Raw genomic sequence first — 24,970 nt, 5'->3', positions numbered from 1 at the left:
GTCATCATAGAGCCAAGTTGGAAGAATGTTGCAGTAATGTTGCAGCAGGAGACCTGTGATACTCCAGCAGTTTTCCAGCAGACAGTGTCATTAAGTTAGCAGTGGTCTTCTGAAGACTTTTGTCCAAACATACACAGTTTTCTTGGCCACTCTTATCTTCCTGGAGCTGGCTTGGACCTGTTCTTTCCTCCAGTGGTGGCCATAGATGACAAGAAGGCACGTGTGCTCCTGTTCTGTAGTCTAATACCACAGGAGAACCCAGCAGATCTTGTTGGATTCTGCACTGACAATCACCATTGGCCACAGTCCCGTTAGGTTTAGATGGCAGTACACCATTTATCGTCCTCATTTCCAGTTGAACTGTTTTACTCCTGCAACAGATTCCAGGCAGAGTAAGGATGATGAGTGCTCCAAGAAGAAGGAAGGAACCAGAGATGAGAAAAGACATGGAGAAGTCTCCGGTTAGATCACACAGCCAACCTGGAAGAAGAGTGGGTACCTACATTAGTCATCAATATGGAGACAGAGGTTGCATCAGACCTGGCCAGTTGGGACCTCATGGACTCTCCAGTTGCCAGCTCCATATCCTGACCACATTGGTGACTCTTATTTATCTAATATAAGGACTAAGAGAACTCCTTGAGGAGAGTGCCATCTAATATCTAATATAGTTCTAGTAATAAAATCTTTTGTTCAAATCTTTGTACTTGGTCAACATAATGTGACCCTCAGGATATAAGACATGGGAGTCTACTGTACGGGGCCAGACATCAACAGTGACTTCCAGGAACGGGACCATGCCAAGGTCAGTGGCATCATTATTACACATGCAATGTCCTTGGTGACACTGATCACAGGCCTCAGATGGTTACTCACCCACTCAGGGCTCAAATAGTCCATACATCTGACCAGGAGAATAAGAGTCACAGTAAGAAGATAAAACTAACATCTAGAACATTTCCACCACCTCACCTGCTCACCATTCCAGTCCTGACCATCTCATTGCTGCCCCTCCATTTCTGACAATCTCACTGCTGTGCCTACGTTCCTGACCATCTCAATATTGTCTCTGCATGCTTGATCATCACATTGCTGTCTTTGCGTTCCTGACCATCTTGCTGCTATCTCTGTATTTCTAACCATCTGGCTGTTGCCTTTGCATTTTTGACCATCTCAATCTCCTCCTTTGGGCTTCTCAAGCTGTCTCCCTGCTTACCTCCAGAAGTCTGAGGTTATGGCCATGCTGCAGGATGCCACTATAGCATAGGGTTGGGCAATAGACATGGGTCACTCACCTGATATAGGAGGGCCAAGGAGTCCCCCCACACTCTCTAGCATCTGGAGCAGCCCAAGAGCAGGAAGAACTCTCTCTGGCTCGACTACCCACGGGAGGCCAGAGAACACCCCAGGAGTCAGTGCACCAGCGCAGAAACCAAAGGCAATGGCTGCAGCGCCCATCTCCACATCTTCAACTGCTAGGGGAAAAAGTCCAAGGACAACAGCAGTCAGCCCGGTCCAGAGGCTCAACAAGTGCAGGGTACGTCTTGGACTGAGATCAGACAGCCAACCAGCAAACAGCCGGCCACCAACATCTGCCACCCCAACAAGAGCCATTAAAAAGGCAGCCTGACGATCTCCAATGCCTATTGTATGCATGTGAGCAACCAGGTGAGCAAAGGGCACAAAGTAACCAGCGTTGATGAGTGTTACGGCCAGGCAGTACCGCAGAAAAGGCCAATTACAGAGAAGATCCCAGCCCCAAAGGAAGGAGCGAGATGGGCAAGATGAAGCCTCACCAGAGGCATGTAGCAGAGCCCCACATGGCACAGAATGAAGGGCCACTCCAGACAGCAAGAGCATGGCCCCTGACCATGAATATTCTTCTACAAGATACTGGAGAAGGGGCGTCAGTGCAAAAGAGAAGACACCGACACCAGTTAGCACAAATCCTGTAGCTAAGGAACGCCGACGTGAAAAGTAGCAAGTCACAGCCGCCATCGACGGAGAGAATATCAGAGCCCATCCAAGTCCTGTAGAAAAACAGAGACAACATTAACCCCCTACTGAATGCTATTAGTCTGTTACCCCTCTCCCTGCAGGGTGATGCAGACAGAAGGCCCCCCTCCTTAAGGGTTGACACTTCTTGTAGGCTATCCCATACATAAGAATGATCACAGGACCACTTGCCTGATACAACTCCAATGCTCAGGTAAAGCTGGTACAGTTCGGTGGAGAATGAGGCCAAAAACATCCCAAGAGATGACAGAAAACCTCCCAAGATAACAACTGGACGCGATCCGAACCGCAAGGCAAGTGCACAGCCGAGAGGACCTGAAGGCAAAAGATGAAAAAATATCAGGACTATTGGTCAGGCGTTCCTGCTTCTCTACCAGGATTGAACTCCAGTGACAAGTATGGCTGAGGAGCTGGGAGACTGGATTCTGGAGGACAGATTGTTTGCCCTAAACATGAGCTGGATCTCTATAAGGAAAATCCGCTTTAGCTTTACAAACCAGCCTGTGAGGTGGGAAGCTCCTTGGCTAGGCCTCCTTTATTACTGGCGATGAGTGAACTGATCCATGAGATGGATTCATTCTGAATTTTCTACCAATCTGGGATTTGCCACCTACAAATTATCATTATATTCTGCATTACCCAGAATATAATCACTGGAGGCCGATTGGAGGTGGCGGAAAATAATAAACCGTCATATTCCCATTTCTTCAGATCCCAGAGGCTTCCTCATAGCTCCTGTATTCATTCCAGGGCGTTTTCTGGCTTCCTGGGTCATGTCAATGTCAGAATGTTATAACTTAAACATCATGGTATAGAAATGCCCCATGTGACGGCTGAGGCCCAATAACAGGACTCGGCAATCGCTAAGGGCCACTAACATTCCCTAAGGAGGATCGAAGATGTTCAGGAACAAACACCAGATACAGTCGTCCTTCTCACAGTTCATTCCGGTCTACCGTCAGGTGTGAGCAAGGTCAGACTTACTCATCAGTTGTTGAACTGCAACTGCACAAGACGTCACCCAAGAGACACTTCCAGCTGCCGAGCCAAAATATTCCACAAATTCTGGAAAGAATATTCCAAAAGAACGTAGAGCCCCGAATACTAAGCCGGCTTGAAGGAAGCAGGAGAACAGCAGCACAGTCCCCTGCCTGGCCTTCACTTTTGGAAAGATAGAAGACATTGTAACTAGAAGGAGAAACAATAAGAAAAGAAATTCAATGCAACGCAGAATAAAGACAGAAAATGTGATCATTACCCTAGAAGTGAGCCGACTAAAAGAAGGAGTGCCATAGTCCGGTGGGTCATATCCCTCGCCATCTAACAAGCCCACCCTATGAATAGACAGAGGACCATAAGCCGACCCTAGGAACATAACATTTTCTCCTGCCACACATCTAGTTACTCGCTCCTCATCTTGTGACTAACCCAACATCTGTCACACATCTAGTGCCTCCCCCAATTCTTACATCTCTAGGGTCTCAGCAAACATCTCCCACACGTCTGGTGTCCCAGCCAACATCTGCCACCCGTCTGGTGTCCCAGCCAACATCTCCCACACGTCTGGTGTCCCAGCCAACATCTGCCACACGTCTGGTGTCCCAGCCAACATCTGCCACACGTCTGGTGTCCCAGCCAACATCTGCCACACGTCTGGTGTCTCAGCCAACATCTGCCACACGTCTGGTGTCCCAGTCAACATCTGCCACCCGTCTGGTGTCTCAGCCAACATCTGCCACACGTCGGGAGGCTCACCCAACATCTGCCACACGTCTGCTGTCCCAGCCAACATCTGCCACACGTCTGGTGTCCCACCCAACATCTGCCACACGTCTGGTGTGCCCAGCCAACATCTGCCACACGTCTGGTGTGCCCAGCCAACATCTGCCACACGTCTGGAGTCCCAGCCAACATCTGCCACACGTCTGGTGTCCCACCCAACATCTGCCACACGTCTGGTGTCCCACGCAACATCTGCCACACGTCTGGTGTCCCACCCAACATCTGCCACACGTCTGGTGTGCCCAGCCAACATCTGCCACACGTCTGGTGTCCCACCCAACATCTGCCACACGTCTGGTGTGCCCAGCCAACATCTGCCACACGTCTGGTGTCTCAGCCAACATCTGCCACACGTCTGGTGTCCCAGCCAACATCTGCCACACGTCTGGTGTCCCAGCCAACATCTGCCACACGTCTGGTGTCTCAGTCAACATCTGCCACACGTCTGGTGTCTCACCCAACATCTGCCACACGTCTGGTGTCCCAGCCAACATCTGCCACACGTCTGGTGTCCCAGCCAACATCTGCCACACGTCTGGTGTCCCAGCCAACATCTGCCACACGTCTGGTGTCCCAGCCAACATCTGCCACACGTCTGGAGTCCCAGCCAACATCTGCCACACGTCTGGTGTCCCAGCCAACATCTCCCACACGTCTGGTGTCCCACCCAACATCTGCCACACGTCTGGTGTCCCACCCAACATCTGCCACACGTCTGGTGACCCACCCAACATCTGCCACACGTCTGGTGTCGCAGCCAACATCTGCCACACGTCTGGTGTCGCAGCCAACATCTGCCACACGTCTGGTGTCCCAGCCAACATCTGCCACACGTCTGGTGTCCCAGCCAACATCTGCCACACGTCTGGTGTCTCAGCCAACATCTGCCACACGTCTGGTGTCCCAGCCAACATCTGCCACACGTCTGGTGTCGCAGCCAACATCTGCCACACGTCTGGTGTCGCAGCCAACATCTGCCACACGTCTGGTGTCGCAGCCAACATCTGCCACACGTCTGGTGTCCCACCCAACATCTGCCACACGTCTGGTGTCCCAGCCAACATCTGCCACACGTCTGGTGTCCCAGCCAACATCTGCCACACGTCTGGTGACCCACCCAACATCTGCCACACGTCTAGTGTCTCAGCCAACATCTGCCACACGTCTGGTGTCGCAGCCAACATCTGCCACACGTCTGGTGTCCCACCCAAACATCTGCCACACGTCTGGTGTCCCAGCCAACATCTGCCACACGTCTGGTGTCCCAGCCAACATTTGCCACACGTCTGGTGTCTCAGCCAACATCTGCCACACGTCTGGTGTCTCAGCCAACATCTTCCACACGTCTGGTGTCCCACCCAACATCTGCCACACGTCTGGTGTCTCAGCCAACATCTGCCACACGTCTGATGTCTCAGCCAACATCTGCCACACGTCTGGTGTCTCAGCCAACATCTGCCACACGTCTGGTGTCCCAGCCAACATCTGCCACACGTCTGGTGTCCCAGCCAACATCTGCCACACGTCTGGTGTCTCAGCCAACATCTGCCACACGTCTGATGTCTCAGCCAACATCTGCCACACGTCTGGTGTCTCAGCCAACATCTGCCACACGTCTGGTGTCCCAGCCAACATCTGCCACACGTCTGGTGTCCCAGCCAACATCTGCCACACGTCTGGTGTCTCAGCCAACATCTGCCACACGTCTGGTGTCCCACACAACATCTGCCACACGTCTGGTGTCTCAGCCAACATCTGCCACACGTCTGGTGTCCCACACAACATCTGCCACACGTCTGGTGTCTCAGCCAACATCTGCCACACGTCTGGAGTCTCAGCCAACATCTGCCACACGTCTGGTGTCTCAGTCAACATCTGCCACACGTCTGGTGTCTCAGCCAACATCTGCCACACGTCTGGTGTCCCACCCAACATCTGCCACACGTCTGGTGTCCCACCCAACATCTCCCACACGTCTGGTGTTTCACCCAATATCTGCCACACGTCTGGTGCCTCCTCCAACCCTTACTGATTTATTGATCAATTATTTTTCAATCATTGTTAGTCCATTGATAGTTCTCTGAACCTTTTGTGACTACTTAATCCTCTCGTCATGTTATAAGTATGGACGTTGCATCCAGCACTCGCACCTCCAGGGACAATTCATAACTGTGGAGAACCCACTCTGAGACATAAAGACTATCTCCTACTCCATTGTACAATTCGTGGAAAGATAAAATCCTGAGGCAATTGTTTTTACTCTCCACATATATGTTACATTATATTCATAGAGGTGATATTACATACATAGAGGGTGATATCACAGATATAGGAGGGTAATATCACATATATAGAGGGTGATATTACATACATAGAGGGCGATATCACATACATAGAGGGTGATATTACATATATAGGAGAGTGATATCACATATATAGAGGGTGATATATATATATATATATATATATATATATACACTGTGTATTATATATAGTGATGTTACATATGTAGAGGGGATATTACACACAATATATATATAGTGATATTGCATACATAGAGGTGATATTACATATATAGAGGGTGATATCACATATTATATATATATATATATATATATATATATATATATATATAGTGATGTTACATATGTAGAGGGGATATTACACACATTATATATATAGTGATATTGCATACATAGAGGTGATATTGCATATACAGAGGGTGATTTGAAGTGATGACAGAAAGACATGCTGCTGGCAGGGGGAGACACTGATCATAAAAAGACTTACTGATCACAGCAACCATGGAGATCATGGAAGGACATGTTGATCATAAGAGGATACACTGATCGCAAGAGTCACATTGATCACAGGAGTAAGCGCAGCGCACAGGAGTAAGCGCAGATCACAGGAGTAAGCGCAGATCACAGGAGTAAGCGCAGATCACAGGAGTAAGCGCAGATCACAGGCGTAAGCGCAGATCACAGGAGTAAGCGCAGATCACAGGAGTAAGCGCAGATCACAGGAGTAAGCGCAGATCACAGGAGTAAGCGCAGATCACAGGAGTAAGCGCAGATCACAGGAGTAAGCGCAGATCACAGGCGTAAGCGCAGATCACAGGAGTAAGCGCAGATCACAGGAGTAAGCGCAGATCACAGGAGTAAGCGCAGAGCACAAGAGTAAGCGCAGATCACAGGAGTAAGCGCAGATCACAAGAGTAAGCGCAGATCACAAGAGTAAGCGCAGATCACAGGAGTAAGCGCAGATCACAGGAGTAAGCGCAGATCACAGGAGTAAGCGCAGATCACAGGAGTAAGCGCAGATCACAGGAGTAAGCACAGATCACAGGCGTAAGCGCAGAGCACAGGAGTAAGCGCAGAGCACAGGAGTAAGCGCAGATCACAAGAGTAAGCGCAGATCACAGGCGTAAGCGCAGAGCACAGGAGTAAGCGCAGATCACAGGAGTAAGCGCAGATCACAGGAGTAAGCGCAGATCACAGGAGTAAGCGCAGATCACAGGAGTAAGCGCAGATCACAGGAGTAAGCGCAGATCACAGGAGTAAGCGCAGATCACAGGAGTAAGCGCAGATCACAGGAGTAAGCGCAGATCACAGGAGTAAGCGCAGATCACAGGCGTAAGCGCAGAGCACAGGAGTAAGCGCAGAGCACAGGAGTAAGCGCAGAGCACAGGAGTAAGCGCAGAGCACAGGAGTAAGCGCAGAGCACAGGAGTAAGCGCAGAGCACAAGAGTAAGCGCAGATCACAAGAGTAAGCGCAGATCACAGGAGTAAGCGCAGAGCACAGGAGTAAGCGCAGAGCACAAGAGTAAGCGCAGATCACAGGAGTAAGCGCAGAGCACAAGAGTAAGCGCAGATCACAGGCGTAATAGCAGAGCACAGGCGTAAGCGCAGAGCACAGGAGTAAGCGCAGAGCACAGGAGTAAGCGCAGATCACAGGCGTAAGCGCAGAGCACAGGAGTAAGCGCAGAGCACAAGAGTAAGCGCAGAGCACAAGAGTCACGCTGATCCCAGAAGGATAGACTGATCACAGATCATGCGCAGTTTAGCTGAAACATTGATCCATGAATTTTCCAGACTACCAGTTGCTTAAATACAAGGCCAGAAAGAGAAGGCTGAGTAGGGCATGAGGTGGTAGTGACTGGCCACGTGACAGCATGGGCACAGCGTCACTGCGCAGACCGCCACGTATTCAGTAGGTAATACACTTACTGGGTGGGAACAACTCACTGACCCTGATCTGATGACAGGAACTATCCGGTCCTGATCGCCAACGGCGTTCACTGCTGCGGAGTCAGACGGTCCGTGGCCTCACTGCACAGTGTCGGCATTATTAGGCTTTGCCTTGTCTCAGGCAGGTGAAGGGTTGGAGTAAATACCTTGATGACTTATAAGTCAATCTTTGACCCGCTGGTTGCAGATTCCCGGTGATTCAGTAACTTTTCACATCTTATGGATTTCAGTCATTTAGTGCCCGATCTGTCACATGTCTCCGCGGTACTTTATATACTGTGACACTATGATGGGAATTGGGGCACTAATATATATATATTTGCCCCCCGCAAACCCAAGTCACTTGAGATATAAAGCATAAGAAGTGTCAGGCGGGTGAATTATATGTAAGATTATCATTAATGGTCCATCAGAATCTCTGACTCCAGATCCAGGCTTAATCCTGAAGAATCCCACACACTTTCCTGGGATCCATTAGGGCAACAGAATACGCCAAATACTGAGACCTTCCTGAATGGACCACAAGTAGTGGAAAATGGGGGCACAAAAATCAGGATTCAAGTCAAAAGGTGGAAAAAAACCTCCAAAACTTGTGGAGCAGATATAGGTGGAGCCGAGCTGTGATATTGCACACCTAATGACTCCGATATACTATAGGGCAGGGAACCTTTGGCTCTCCAGCTGCTGTGAAACTACAACTCCCAACATGCTCCATTCACATCCATGGGAGCTCCAAGAACAGCAGAGCAAGTATGCATGCTGGGAGTTGTAGTTTTGCAACAGCTGGAGAGCCGTACGTTCCCTACCCCTGCTATAGAGGGTAAAGAGTGGAGAGTCCGGTCCTAGAGAGCAGATCCAGTATGGACAATCCAGTCCTGGAAAACAGATGCAGCATGAAGAATCCAGTCCTGGAGAACAGATCCAGGCTGGCCTATATCTTCCGAGAGTATTGATGAAAATCAGACAAGACCAGGTATCGGTAATTGCCATCATACCATTCTGGCCAAAAAGGGCATAGTTTTCCCACCTCATTCAGATGAGTCAAGGGACATACTGGAGGCTCCTCCTAATTCAGAACCTGGTAACTCAAGGAGACCGGCTCTGCCAGGACCTGAAGAGGTTCAACCTGGACAGCCTGGAAGTTGATCAGTCCTTATGCGGGCATAGAGGATTATCAAAGGTCGTCCGGAAGACCTTAGTCTGCTCCAGAGCAGCCTCTGCCACCAGGAGCTACTGAAGGATTGGCAGAATTTTTGAGTGTTGGTGTTCTGAGAATCAAGTCTCTAGCTCCACCACGGAGTCTATCATGGAATTTCTACAGAGTGGCCTGAACAAAGGACTTCCTCCTGCCACCCTGAAAGTTCATGTGGCTGCTTTATCAGCTTACCTAGGCAGGCGCCTATCTCAGGATCCCCTTGGGTCTCGTTTTCTCAAGGGGGCAGCTAGGCTACGGCCTAGTGTGCAGGCCCCTGTACCTCAGTGGGATCTTTCTACAGTCCTTTAGGGTCTCTGTGGACCTCCGTTTGAGCCTCTGGAGGAGGTAGACTTTGAAGTTCTTGTCCTACAAGATGGCCTTCCTCCTGGCGGTCACTTCTGCTAAGACAGTTGGAGAGCCTTATCTCTCCTTCTTCTCAGACAGGGTACAGCTGAGGTTCCTTCCCAGTCTTCTCCCTAGGGCATCTTCTAGTTGTAATACCAACCAGGTCATTTGCTTACCAACCTTTTTTCCTTCTCCTTCTTCAGAGGAGAAGTTACATACCCTGGATCTGGTAAGTGTCAGGACCTGAGTACTTTAATAAAATGTGTGTGTTTTCTGGTGGGGTTTGGTTGGGGATCTGAGCCGGTGTTCAGTGGCTCTCTGGTGGTTTTCTTGCCACTGGGCTATTGAGGTTTCTTTGATTTGAGCCCCAGGTGTTTGTCAGACTCATCATCCTATGGGATTGTTCTGTGGCCTGTACAAGGCAGAGGGCTGGCTTCAGTCTTTGCCGATTTTCATTGTTACCAACCTGAATTGGTGGCCCAGTTAGGACTATAGTGTCAACCTGCAGTAGACACTATAGGCTAGATTGGCATAGGTCGGAGGCCTTCGGACACTCAGTTTTATCACCAGCGTGCCCTCCCTGGGGGTTTCTCGCTACATCCCCATGTGTTGTGCTGCTGTTGGACGTAATGGGAATGGTTGATCATGTAGATACTCTGTTTTCCCTCAGTCTGAACAGCAGCACAAGCTTCCCCTCCTGTTTTTTGGTCTGTTTATACTTTTATGGAATATTTTTCAGTATTTTATAACTAACACGGGGGGAGGGGGGATCCCTGACCTCTTATAGGGGGTAACAGCACGCAGGGGCAGGAATACCCCATGTGTTGTGCTGCTGTTTGGAATAAGGGAAAACAGATTAGCTACATCTTCCTCCATTAGTAGACACGTCAGTATACGGCTCCTTACACTCCAGTCACATGCAGAGCTGCAGCAACGATCCCAGAGTTACATCTACTTGCACTTCAGTCACACCTCAGTCCACAAGCTGCCACCACATGGATCGGGATTACTGGGTCACGGTGACACCGGCTTATCAGTGTCTGACCCCGTACCCTACCGCAGGGTATTGCTCAATCTGTTAATAACTGACAGGGGGGCAGATTTTACAGATGGAGGAACCTTCATGTCTGCAAATTATTTACCACAATTGTCATTTCATCAGCACATGCAGCTTTAACTCCCCCGGGGGCCAGATTAATGGAAGAACCTGCAGGTTATTGGAATCCCTACAAATTCTGCAAGTCCTGCTTAAAGGGATACGGTCACGTTACACATTCACGGCATATTCCAGGGACTCAGACTCCCGCCTCTTAACCCATTCAACAGGCAGAGAAGGAGCGAAGAGGCAGCTCTGAGTACTATGAGATGGAAGTCCTGGACACCGCGGGGAACGCCGCTCGTATACGGACAAATCCGGCACCAGACATTTATGGCATATCCACGAGAAGAAATAGCCAAAGTGGAAAGACCCTTTAAAGGCAACAAGACCAATGTGATATCCATCGCACAATCCTGGAGAGGAACACGGCAGTGCCGGAGCTGAGAAGATGGCAATGACCACAGAGGTCACAGGTAAAACCCACAGGAGTGGCAAGAAGGCGGAGCTTACATACATTACATGTCAGGACACAATGTTGTATATAAAGCGTGGAGATGGGTGTAACGCCCCAAGGCGAGGAAATGAAACGGAGCAACACAAACACGGGGAAAACCCAAAGGAGAGGAACTGAAGCTGCACAATATAACCGAGGAGCAAAAGGGTAACAATGATCTGAGAATGTGAGACCCCCATTATATTATAGACCTCTCATACAGAAAGAAGACTAATAACTATTTAGCATATGATCAGAAACATGAGAGGAATCTGCAGAACTGATCATATGCTAAATAATTACATGAGAGGAGGAGTCTGCAGAACTGATCATATGCTAAATAGTTACATGAGAGGAGTCTGCAGAACTGATCATATGCTAAATAGTTACATGAGAGGAGGAATCTGCAGAACTGATCATATGCTAAATAGTTACATGAGAAGAGGAATCTGCAGAACTGATCATATGCTAAATAGTTACATGAGAAGAGGAGTCTGCAGAACTGATCATATGCTAAATAGTTACATGAGAGGAGGAGTCTGCAGAACTGATCATATGCTAAATAGTTACATGAGAGGAGGAATCTGCAGAACTGATCATATGCTAAATAGTTACATGAGAGGAGGAGTCTGCAGAACTGATCATATGCTAAATAGTTACATGAGAGGAGGAATCTGCAGAACTGATCATATGCTAAATAGTTACATGAGAGGAGGAATCTGCAGAACTGATCATATGCTAAATAGTTACATGAGAAGAGGAATCTGCAGAACTGATCATATGCTAAATAGTTACATGAGAGGAGGAGTCTGCAGAACTGATCATATGCTAAATAGTTACATGAGAAGAGGAATCTGCAGAACTGATCATATGCTAAATAGTTACATGAGAGGAGGAGTCTGCAGAACTGATCATATGCTAAATAGTTACATGAGAGGAGGAGTCTGCAGAACTGATCATATGCTAAATAGTTACATGAGAGGAGGAATCTGCAGAACTGATCATATGCTAAATAGTTACATGAGAGGAGGAGTCTGCAGAACTGATCATATGCTAAATAGTTACATGAGAGGAGTCTGCAGAACTGATCATATGCTAAATAGTTACATGAGAGGAGGAGTCTGCAGAACTGATCATATGCTAAATAGTTACATGAGAGGAGGAGTCTGCAGAACTGATCATATGCTAAATAGTTACATGAGAGGAGGAGTCTGCAGAACTGATCATATGCTAAATAGTTACATGAGAGGAGGAGTCTGCAGAACTGATCATATGCTAAATAGTTACATGAGAGGAGGAGTCTGCAGAACTGATCATATGCTAAATAGTTACATGAGAGGAGTCTGCAGAACTGATCATATGCTAAATAGTTACATGAGAGGAGGAGTCTGCAGAACTGATCATATGCTAAATAGTTACATGAGAGGAGGAGTCTGCAGAACTGATCATATGCTAAATAGTTACATGAGAGGAGTCTGCAGAACTGATCATATGCTAAATAGTTACATGAGAAGAGGAATCTGCAGAACTGATCATATGCTAAATAGTTACATGAGAGGAATCTGCAGAACTGATCATATGCTAAATAATTACATGAGAGGAGGAGTCTGCAGAACTGATCATATGCTAAATAGTTACATGAGAGGAATCTGCAGAACTGATCATATGCTAAATAGTTACATGAGAGGAGTCTGCAGAACTGATCATATGCTAAATAGTTACATGAGAGGAGTCTGCAGAACTGATCATATGCTAAATAGTTACATGAGAGGAGTCTGCAGAACTGATCATATGCTAAATAGTTACATGAGAGGAGTCTGCAGAACTGATCATATGCTAAATAGTTACATGAGAGGAGGAGTCTGCAGAACTGATCATATGCTAAATAGTTACATGAGAATAATCTGCAGAACTGATCATATGCTAAATAGTTACATGAGAAGAATCTGCAGAACTGATCATATGCTAAATAGTTACATGAGAGGAATCTGCAGAACTGATCATATGCTAAATAGTTACATGAGAAGAGGAGTCTGCAGAACTGATCATATGCTAAATAGTTACATGAGAGGAATCTGCAGAACTGATCATATGCTAAATAGTTACATGAGAGGAGGAATCTGCAGAACTGATCATATGCTAAATAGTTACATGAGAGGAGGAGTCTGCAGAACTGATCATATGCTAAATAGTTACATGAGAGGAGGAATCTGCAGAACTGATCATATGCTAAATAGTTACATGAGAGGAGGAGTCTGCAGAACTGATCATATGCTAAATAGTTAAATGAGAGGAATCTGCAGAACTGATCATATGCTAAATAGTTACATGAGAGGAATCTGCAGAACTGATCATATGCTAAATAGTTACATGAGAGGAGGAATCTGCAGAACTGATCATATGCTAAATAGTTACATGAGAGGAGGAATCTGCAGAACTGATCATATGCTAAATAGTTACATGAGAGGAGGAGTCTGCAGAACTGATCATATGCTAAATAGTTACATGAGAGGAGGAATCTGCAGAACTGATCATATGCTAAATAGTTACATGAGAGGAGGAATCTGCAGAACTGATCATATGCTAAATAGTTACATGAGAGGAATCTGCAGAACTGATCATATGCTAAATAGTTACATGAGAAGAATCTGCAGAACTGATCATATGCTAAATAGTTACATGAGAGGAATCTGCAGAACTGATCATATGCTAAATAGTTACATGAGAAGAATCTGCAGAACTGATCATATGCTAAATAGTTACATGAGAAGAATCTGCAGAACTGATCATATGCTAAATAGTTACATGAGAAGAATCTGCAGAACTGATCATATGCTAAATAGTTACATGAGAGGAGGAATCTGCAGAACTGATCATATGCTAAATAGTTACATGAGAAGAATCTGCAGAACTGATCATATGCTAAATACTTACATGAGAGGAATCTGCAGAACTGATCATATGCTAAATAGTTACATGAGAAGAATCTGCAGAACTGATCATATGCTAAATAGTTACATGAGAAGAATCTGCAGAACTGATCATATGCTAAATAGTTACATGAGAGGAGGAATCTGCAGAACTGATCATATGTTAAATAGTTACATGAGAAGAATCTGCAGAACTGATCATATGCTAAATAGTTACATGAGAGGAGGAGTCTGCAGAACTGATCATATGCTAAATAGTTACATGAGAGGAGGAATCTGCAGAACTGATCATATGCTAAATAGTTACATGAGAGGAGGAGTCTGCAGAACTGATCATATGCTAAATAGTTACATGAGAGGAGGAGTCTGCAGAACTGATCATATGCTAAATAGTTACATGAGAAGAATCTGCAGAACTGATCATATGCTAAATAGTTACATGAGAGGAGTCTGCAGAACTGATCATATGCTAAATAGTTACATGAGAGGAGGAGTCTGCAGAACTGATCATATGCTAAATAGTTACATGAGAGGAGGAGTCTGCAGAACTGATCATATGCTAAATAGTTACATGAGAAGAGGAATCTGCAGAACTGATCATATGCTAAATAGTTACATGAGAGGAATCTGCAGAACTGATCATATGCTAAATAGTTACATGAGAGGAGGAATCTGCAGAACTGATCATATGCTAAATAGTTACATGAGAGGAGGAGTCTGCAGAACTGATCATATGCTAAATAGTTACATGAGAGGAGGAATCTGCAGAACTGATCATATGCTAAATAGTTACATGAGAGGAGGAATCTGCAGAACTGATCATATGCTAAATAGTTACATGAGAGGAGGAGTCTGCAGAACTGATCATATGCTAAATAGTTACATGAGAGGAGGAATCTGCAGAACTGATCATATGCTAAATAGTTACATGAGAGGAGGAATCTGCAGAACTGATCATATGCTAAATAGTTACATGAGAGGAATCTGCAGAACTGATCATATGCTAAATAGTTACATGAGAGGAATCTGCAGAACTGATCATATGCTAAATAGTTACATGAGAAGAATCTGCAGAACTGATCATATGCTAAATAGTTACATGAGAGGAATCTGCAGAACTGATCATATGCTAAATAGTTACATGAGAAGAATCTGCAGAACTGATCATATGCTAAATAGTTACATGAGAAGAATCTGCAGAACTGATCATATGCTAAATAGTTACATGAGAAGAATCTGCAGAACTGATCATATGTTAAATAGTTACATGAGAAGAATCTGCAGAACTGATCATATGCTAAATAGTTACATGAGAGGAGGAGTCTGCAGAACTGATCATATGCTAAATAGTTACATGAGAGGAGGAATCTGCAGAACTGATCATATGCTAAATAGTTACATGAGAGGAGGAGTCTGCAGAACTGATCATATGCTAAATAGTTACATGAGAGGAGGAGTCTGCAGAACTGATCATATGCTAAATAGTTACATGAGAGGAGTCTGCAGAACTGATCATATGCTAAATAGTTACATGAGAGGAGGAGTCTGCAGAACTGATCATATGCTAAATAGTTACATGAGAGGAGGAGTCTGCAGAACTGATCATATGCTAAATAGTTACATGAGAGGAGTCTGCAGAACTGATCATATGCTAAATAGTTACATGAGAAGAGGAATCTGCAGAACTGATCATATGCTAAATAGTTACATGAGAGGAATCTGCAGAACTGATCATATGCTAAATAGTTACATGAGAGGAGGAATCTGCAGAACTGATCATATGCTAAATAGTTACATGAGAGGAGGAGTCTGCAGAACTGATCATATGCTAAATAGTTACATGAGAGGAGGAATCTGCAGAACTGATCATATGCTAAATAGTTACATGAGAGGAGGAATCTGCAGAACTGATCATATGCTAAATAGTTACATGAGAGGAATCTGCAGAACTGATCATATGCTAAATAGTTACATGAGAGGAGGAGTCTGCAGAACTGATCATATGCTAAATAGTTACATGAGAGGAGGAGTCTGTAGAACTGATCATATGCTAAATAGTTACATGAGAGGAGGAGTCCGCAGAACTAATCATATGCTAAATAATTACATGAGAGGAGGAGTCTGCAGAACTGATCATATGCTAAATAGTTACATGAGAGGAATCTGCAGAACTGATCATATGCTAAATAGTTACATGAGAGGAGGAGTCTGCAGAACTGATCATATGCTAAATAGTTACATGAGAAGAGGAATCTGCAGAACTGATCATATGCTAAATAGTTACATGAGAGGAGGAATCTGCAGAACTGATCATATGCTAAATAGTTACATGAGAGGAGGAGTCTGCAGAACTGATCATATGCTAAATAGTTACATGAGAAGAGGAGTCTGCAGAACTGATCATATGCTAAATAGTTACATGAGAGGAGGAGTCTGCAGAACTGATCATATGCTAAATAGTTACATGAGAAGAGGAGTCTGCAGAACTGATCATATGCTAAATAGTTACATGAGAGGAATCTGCAGAACTGATCATATGCTAAATAGTTACATGAGAGGAGGAGTCTGTAGAACTGATCATATGCTAAATAGTTACATGAGAGGAGGAGTCCGCAGAACTAATCATATGCTAAATAATTACATGAGAGGAGGAGTCTGCAGAACTGATCATATGCTAAATAGTTACATGAGAGGAATCTGCAGAACTGATCATATGCTAAATAGTTACATGAGAGGAGGAGTCTGCAGAACTGATCATATGCTAAATAGTTACATGAGAAGAGGAATCTGCAGAACTGATCATATGCTAAATAGTTACATGAGAGGAGGAATCTGCAGAACTGATCATATGCTAAATAGTTACATGAGAGGAGGAGTCTGCAGAACTGATCATATGCTAAATAGTTACATGAGAAGAATCTGCAGAACTGATCATATGCTAAATAGTTACATGAGAAGAATCTGCAGAACTGATCATATGCTAAATAGTTACATGAGAGGAGGAGTCTGCAGAACTGATCATATGCTAAATAGTTACATGAGAAGAGGAATCTGCAGAACCGATCATATGCTAAATAGTTACATGAGAGGAGTCTGCAGAACTGATCATATGCTAAATAGTTACATGAGAAGAGGAGTCTGCAGAACTGATCATATGCTAAATAGTTACATGAGAAGAGGAATCTGCAGAACTGATCATATGCTAAATAGTTACATGAGAGGAGGAATCTGCAGAACTGATCATATGCTAAATAGTTACATGAGAGGAGTCTGCAGAACTGATCATATGCTAAATAGTTACATGAGAAGAGGAGTCTGCAGAACTGATCATATGCTAAATAGTTACATGAGAGGAGGAATCTGCAGAACTGATCATATGCTAAATAGTTACATGAGAGGAGGAATCTGCAGAACTGATCATATGCTAAATAGTTACATGAGAAGAGGAGTCTGCAGAACTGATCATATGCTAAATAGTTACATGAGAGGAGGAATCTGCAGAACTGATCATATGCTAAATAGTTACATGAGAGGAGGAATCTGCAGAACTGATCATATGCTAAATAGTTACATGAGAAGAATCTGCAGAACTGATCATATGCTAAATAGTTACATGAGAAGAATCTGCAGAACTGATCATATGCTAAATAGTTACATGAGAGGAGGAATCTGCAGAACTGATCATATGCTAAATAGTTACATGAGAGGAATCTGCAGAACTGATCATATGCTAAATAGTTACATGAGAGGAGGAATCTGCAGAACTGATCATATGCTAAATAGTTACATGAGAGGAGGAGTCTGCAGAACTGATCATATGCTAAATAGTTACATGAGAGGAATCTGCAGAACTGATCATATGCTAAATAGTTACATGAGAAGAATCTGCAGAACTGATCATATGCTAAATAGTTACATGAGAGGAATCTGCAGAACTGATCATATGCTAAATAGTTACATGAGAGGAGTCTGCAGAACTGATCATATGCTAAATAGTTACATGAGAGGAGTCTGCAGAACTGATCATATGCTAAATAGTTACATGAGAGGAATCTGCAGAACTGATCATATGCTAAATAGTTACATGAGAGGAGGAATCTGCAGAACTGATCATATGCTAAATAGTTACATGAGAGGAGGAGTCTGCAGAACTGATCATATGCTAAATAGTTACATGAGAAGAATCTGCAGAACTGATCATATGCTAAATAGTTACATGAGAAGAGGAATCTGCAGAACTGATCATATGCTAATTAGTTACAGGAGAGGAGGAGTCTGCAGAACTGATCATATGCTAAATAGTTACATGAGAGGAGTCTGCAGAACTGATCATATGCTAAATAGTTACATGAGAAGAATCTGCAGAACTGATCATATGCTAAATAGTTACATGAGAGGAGGAATCTGCAGAACTGATCATATGCTAAATAGTTACATGAGAGGAATCTGCAGAACTGATCATATGCTAAATAGTTACATGAGAGGAGTCTGCAGAACTGATCATATGCTAAATAGTTACATGAGAGGAGTCTGCAGAACTGATCATATGCTAAATAGTTACATGAGAGGAATCTGCAGAACTGATCATATGCTAAATAGTTACATGAGAGGAGGAATCTGCAGAACTGATCATATGCTAAATAGTTACATGAGAGGAGGAGTCTGCAGAACTGATCATATGCTAAATAGTTACATGAGAAGAATCTGCAGAACTGATCATATGCTAAATAGTTACATGAGAGGAATCTGCAGAACTGATCATATGCTAAATAGTTACATGAGAGGAGGAATCTGCAGAACTGATCATATGCTAAATAGTTACATGAGAAGAATCTGCAGAACTGATCATATGCTAAATAGTTACATGAGAGGAATCTGCAGAACTGATCATATGCTAAATAGTTACATGAGAGGAGGAATCTGCAGAACTGATCATATGCTAAATAGTTACATGAGAGGAGTCTGCAGAACTGATCATATGCTAAATAGTTACATGAGAGGAGGAATCTGCAGAACTGATCATATGCTAAATAGTTACATGAGAGGAGGAATCTGCAGAACTGATCATATGCTAAATAGTTACATGAGAGGAGTCTGCAGAACTGATCATATGCTAAATAGTTACATGAGAAGAATCTGCAGAACTGATCATATGCTAAATAGTTACATGAGAAGAATCTGCAGAACTGATCATATGCTAAATAGTTACATGAGAGGAGGAGTCTGCAGAACTGATCATATGCTAAATAGTTACATGAGAGGAGGAATCTGCAGAACTGATCATATGCTAAATAGTTACATGAGAGGAGGAGTCTGCAGAACTGATCATATGCTAAATAGTTACATGAGAGGAGGAGTCTGCAGAACTGATCATATGCTAAATAGTTACATGAGAGGAGGAGTCTGCAGAACTGATCATATGCTAAATAGTTACATGAGAGGAATCTGCAGAACTGATCATATGCTAAATAGTTACATGAGAGGAGGAATCTGCAGAACTGATCATATGCTAAATAGTTACATGAGAGGAATCTGCAGAACTGATCATATGCTAAATAGTTACATGAGAGGAGGAGTCTGCAGAACTGATCATATGCTAAATAGTTACATGAGAAGAATCTGCAGAACTGATCATATGCTAAATAGTTACATGAGAGGAGGAATCTGCAGAACTGATCATATGCTAAATAGTTACATGAGAGGAATCTGCAGAACTGATCATATGCTAAATAGTTACATGAGAGGAGTCTGCAGAACTGATCATATGCTAAATAGTTACATGAGAGGAGTCTGCAGAACTGATCATATGCTAAATAGTTACATGAGAGGAGTCTGCAGAACTGATCATATGCTAAATAGTTACATGAGAGGAATCTGCAGAACTGATCATATGCTAAATAGTTACATGAGAGGAGGAATCTGCAGAACTGATCATATGCTAAATAGTTACATGAGAGGAGGAGTCTGCAGAACTGATCATATGCTAAATAGTTACATGAGAAGAATCTGCAGAACTGATCATATGCTAAATAGTTACATGAGAAGAGGAATCTGCAGAACTGATCATATGCTAATTAGTTACAGGAGAGGAGGAGTCTGCAGAACTGATCATATGCTAAATAGTTACATGAGAGGAATCTGCAGAACTGATCATATGCTAAATAGTTACATGAGAGGAGGAATCTGCAGAACTGATCATATGCTAAATAGTTACATGAGAGGAGTCTGCAGAACTGATCATATGCTAAATAGTTACATGAGAGGAGGAATCTGCAGAACTGATCATATGCTAAATAGTTACATGAGAGGAGGAATCTGCAGAACTGATCATATGCTAAATAGTTACATGAGAGGAGTCTGCAGAACTGATCATATGCTAAATAGTTACATGAGAAGAATCTGCAGAACTGATCATATGCTAAATAGTTACATGAGAAGAATCTGCAGAACTGATCATATGCTAAATAGTTACATGAGAGGAGGAGTCTGCAGAACTGATCATATGCTAAATAGTTACATGAGAGGAGGAATCTGCAGAACTGATCATATGCTAAATAGTTACATGAGAAGAGGAATCTGCAGAACCGATCATATGCTAAATAGTTACATGAGAGGAGTCTGCAGAACCGATCATATGCTAAATAGTTACATGAGAGGAGGAGTCTGCAGAACTGATCATATGCTAAATAGTTACATGAGAAGAGGAGTCTGCAGAACTGATCATATGCTAAATAGTTACATGAGAGGAGGAATCTGCAGAACTGATCATATGCTAAATAGTTACATGAGAGGAATCTGCAGAACTGATCATATGCTAAATAGTTACATGAGAGGAGGAATCTGCAGAACTGATCATATGCTAAATAGTTACATGAGAGGAGGAGTCTGCAGAACTGATCATATGCTAAATAGTTACATGAGAGGAGGAATCTGCAGAACTGATCATATGCTAAATAGTTACATGAGAGGAGGAGTCTGCAGAACTGATCATATGCTAAATAGTTACATGAGAGGAGGAGTCTGCAGAACTGATCATATGCTAAATAGTTACATGAGAGGAGGAGTCTGCAGAACTGATCATATGCTAAATAGTTACATGAGAGGAGGAGTCTGCAGAACTGATCATATGCTAAATAGTTACATGAGAAGAGGAATCTGCAGAACTGATCATATGCTAAATAGTTACATGAGAGGAATCTGCAGAACTGATCATATGCTAAATAGTTACATGAGAGGAGGAATCTGCAGAACTGATCATATGCTAAATAGTTACATGAGAGGAGGAGTCTGCAGAACTGATCATATGCTAAATAGTTACATGAGAGGAGGAATCTGCAGAACTGATCATATGCTAAATAGTTACATGAGAGGAGGAGTCTGCAGAACTGATCATATGCTAAATAGTTACATGAGAGGAGGAGTCTGCAGAACTGATCATATGCTAAATAGTTACATGAGAGGAGGAGTCTGCAGAACTGATCATATGCTAAATAGTTACATGAGAGGAATCTGCAGAACTGATCATATGCTAAATAGTTACATGAGAAGAATCTGCAGAACTGATCATATGCTAAATAGTTACATGAGAGGAGGAATCTGCAGAACTGATCATATGCTAAATAGTTACATGAGAGGAGGAGTCTGCAGAACTGATCATATGCTAAATAGTTACATGAGAAGAATCTGCAGAACTGATCATATGCTAAATAGTTACATGAGAGGAATCTGCAGAACTGATCATATGCTAAATAGTTACATGAGAAGAGGAATCTGCAGAACTGATCATATGCTAAATAGTTACATGAGAAGAATCTGCAGAACTGATCATATGCTAAATAGTTACATGAGAGGAGGAATCTGCAGAACTGATCATATGCTAAATAGTTACATGAGAAGAGGAGTCTGCAGAACTGATCATATGCTAAATAGTTACATGAGAGGAGGAATCTGCAGAACTGATCATATGCTAAATAGTTACATGAGAAGAGGAATCTGCAGAACTGATCATATGCTAAATAGTTACATGAGAGGAGTCTGCAGAACTGATCATATGCTAAATAGTTACATGAGAGGAATCTGCAGAACTGATCATATGCTAAATAGTTACATGAGAGGAGGAATCTGCAGAACTGATCATATGCTAAATAGTTACATGAGAAGAGGAGTCTGCAGAACTGATCATATGCTAAATAGTTACATGAGAGGAGGAGTCTGCAGAACTGATCATATGCTAAATAGTTACATGAGAAGAATCTGCAGAACTGATCATATGCTAAATAGTTACATGAGAGGAATCTGCAGAACTGATCATATGCTAAATAGTTACATGAGAAGAGGAATCTGCAGAACTGATCATATGCTAAATAGTTACATGAGAAGAGGAGTCTGCAGAACTGATCATATGCTAAATAGTTACATGAGAGGAGGAATCTGCAGAACTGATCATATGCTAAATAGTTACATGAGAGGAGGAGTCTGCAGAACTGATCATATGCTAAATAGTTACATGAGAGGAGTCTGCAGAACTGATCATATGCTAAATAGTTACATGAGAGGAGTCTGCAGAACTGATCATATGCTAAATAGTTACATGAGAGGAGGAATCTGCAGAACTGATCATATGCTAAATAGTTACATGAGAGGAGGAATCTGCAGAACTGATCATATGCTAAATAGTTACATGAGAAGAGGAATCTGCAGAACTGATCATATGCTAAATAGTTACATGAGAGGAGTCTGCAGAACTGATCATATGCTAAATAGTTACATGAGAGGAGTCTGCAGAACTGATCATATGCTAAATAGTTACATGAGAGGAGTCTGCAGAACTGATCATATGCTAAATAGTTACATGAGAAGAGGAGTCTGCAGAACTGATCATATGCTAAATAGTTACATGAGAGGAGGAATCTGCAGAACTGATCATATGCTAAATAGTTACATGAGAGGAGGAGTCTGCAGAACTGATCATATGCTAAATAGTTACATGAGAGGAGTCTGCAGAACTGATCATATGCTAAATAGTTACATGAGAGGAGGAGTCTGCAGAACTGATCATATGCTAAATAGTTACATGAGAGGAGGAGTCTGCAGAACTGATCATATGCTAAATAGTTACATGAGAGGAATCTGCAGAACTGATCATATGCTAAATAGTTACATGAGAGGAATCTGCAGAACTGATCATATGCTAAATAGTTACATGAGAGGAGGAGTCTGCAGAACTGATCATATGCTAAATAGTTACATGAGAGGAGGAGTCTGCAGAACTGATCATATGCTAAATAGTTACATGAGAAGAGGAGTCTGCAGAACTGATCATATGCTAAATAGTTACATGAGAGGAGTCTGCAGAACTGATCATATGCTAAATAGTTACATGAGAGGAGTCTGCAGAACTGATCATATGCTAAATAGTTACATGAGAGGAGGAATCTGCAGAACTGATCATATGCTAAATAGTTACATGAGAGGAGGAATCTGCAGAACTGATCATATGCTAAATAGTTACATGAGAGGAGGAATCTGCAGAACTGATCATATGCTAAATAGTTACATGAGAAGAGGAATCTGCAGAACTGATCATATGCTAAATAGTTACATGAGAGGAGTCTGCAGAACTGATCATATGCTAAATAGTTACATGAGAGGAGTCTGCAGAACTGATCATATGCTAAATAGTTACATGAGAGGAGTCTGCAGAACTGATCATATGCTAAATAGTTACATGAGAGGAGGAGTCTGCAGAACTGATCATATGCTAAATAGTTACATGAGAAGAGGAGTCTGCAGAACTGATCATATGCTAAATAGTTACATGAGAGGAGGAATCTGCAGAACTGATCATATGCTAAATAGTTACATGAGAGGAGGAGTCTGCAGAACTGATCATATGCTAAATAGTTACATGAGAGGAATCTGCAGAACTGATCATATGCTAAATAGTTACATGAGAGGAGTCTGCAGAACTGATCATATGCTAAATAGTTACGAGAGGAGGAGTCTGCAGAACTGATCATATGCTAAATAGTTACATGAGAAGAGGAGTCTGCAGAACTGATCATATGCTAAATAGTTACATGAGAAGAGGAGTCTGCAGAACTGATCATATGCTAAATAGTTACATGAGAAGAGGAGTCTGCAGAACTGATCATATGCTAAATAGTTACATGAGAGGAGTCTGCAGAACTGATCATATGCTAAATAGTTACATGAGAGGAGTCTGCAGAACTGATCATATGCTAAATAGTTACATGAGAGGAATCTGCAGAACTGATCATATGCTAAATAGTTACATGAGAAGAGGAGTCTGCAGAACTGATCATATGCTAAATAGTTACATGAGAAGAGGAGTCTGCAGAACTGATCATATGCTAAATAGTTACAAGTCACATTTCTGTATCAGAACAAGGTAAGAACATTGTTACCCTTTTGCTCATTAGTGTAAGTTGAAGGTGGAGATGGGAATTATGCTATGGTAAGGAGATCAGACACAGAAAAATAGGTGGGCAAAAAAAGAAGAACTCTACAGTAGTGTAAAGAGGGTTAAAAAGGAGATGGTAACAAATGGGGATAACCCTCAGAGGCGGCCACTAAGAATTGCATTACAAAGTAGTCTTTTAGGGGGTGGTCCTTTCACAGAGGTTGTCCTCTTACAGACCTCTGTCTTACTGTATATCTGATGCAGTTCCACGTAACATGGGGTCTGGGTAAACTAGCAGGAAGTCTCCACTAGGTTTGGAACTGCCTGAAGACTATGGAGGATTAAGTATGAGGTTGTGCACTTGACGCCACTCACCAGGATGCTGCCGTTCTGTCACTTCTCTGGACACATTGGAGGACGGTCACCGTGAACAGTAA

At 43.2% G+C, this 24,970-nt stretch overlaps 1 protein-coding gene across 1 annotated transcript; it reads right to left on the bottom strand.

Moving 5' to 3' along the window:
• Positions 1-24,970, bottom strand: SLC16A13 (solute carrier family 16 member 13). The gene is made up of 5 exons (XM_075261894.1): positions 24,909-24,970; positions 3,001-3,204; positions 2,188-2,331; positions 1,296-2,030; positions 1-480 (listed from the first exon to the last, which is right to left on the bottom strand). The coding sequence occupies exons 2-5, from the start codon at positions 3,197-3,199 to the stop codon at positions 5-7; spliced, it is 1,554 nt and encodes a 517-aa protein (XP_075117995.1). The 5' UTR covers positions 3,200-3,204; positions 24,909-24,970; the 3' UTR covers positions 1-4.

Source organism: Leptodactylus fuscus, unplaced genomic scaffold (assembly GCF_031893055.1).
Source record: "Leptodactylus fuscus isolate aLepFus1 unplaced genomic scaffold, aLepFus1.hap2 HAP2_SCAFFOLD_575, whole genome shotgun sequence".
In the NCBI taxonomy this organism is placed as follows: Eukaryota; Metazoa; Chordata; class Amphibia; order Anura; family Leptodactylidae; genus Leptodactylus; species Leptodactylus fuscus.
Note: the sequence above shows the minus strand (reverse complement) of the source record. Positions and strands in the feature narration are given on the sequence as shown.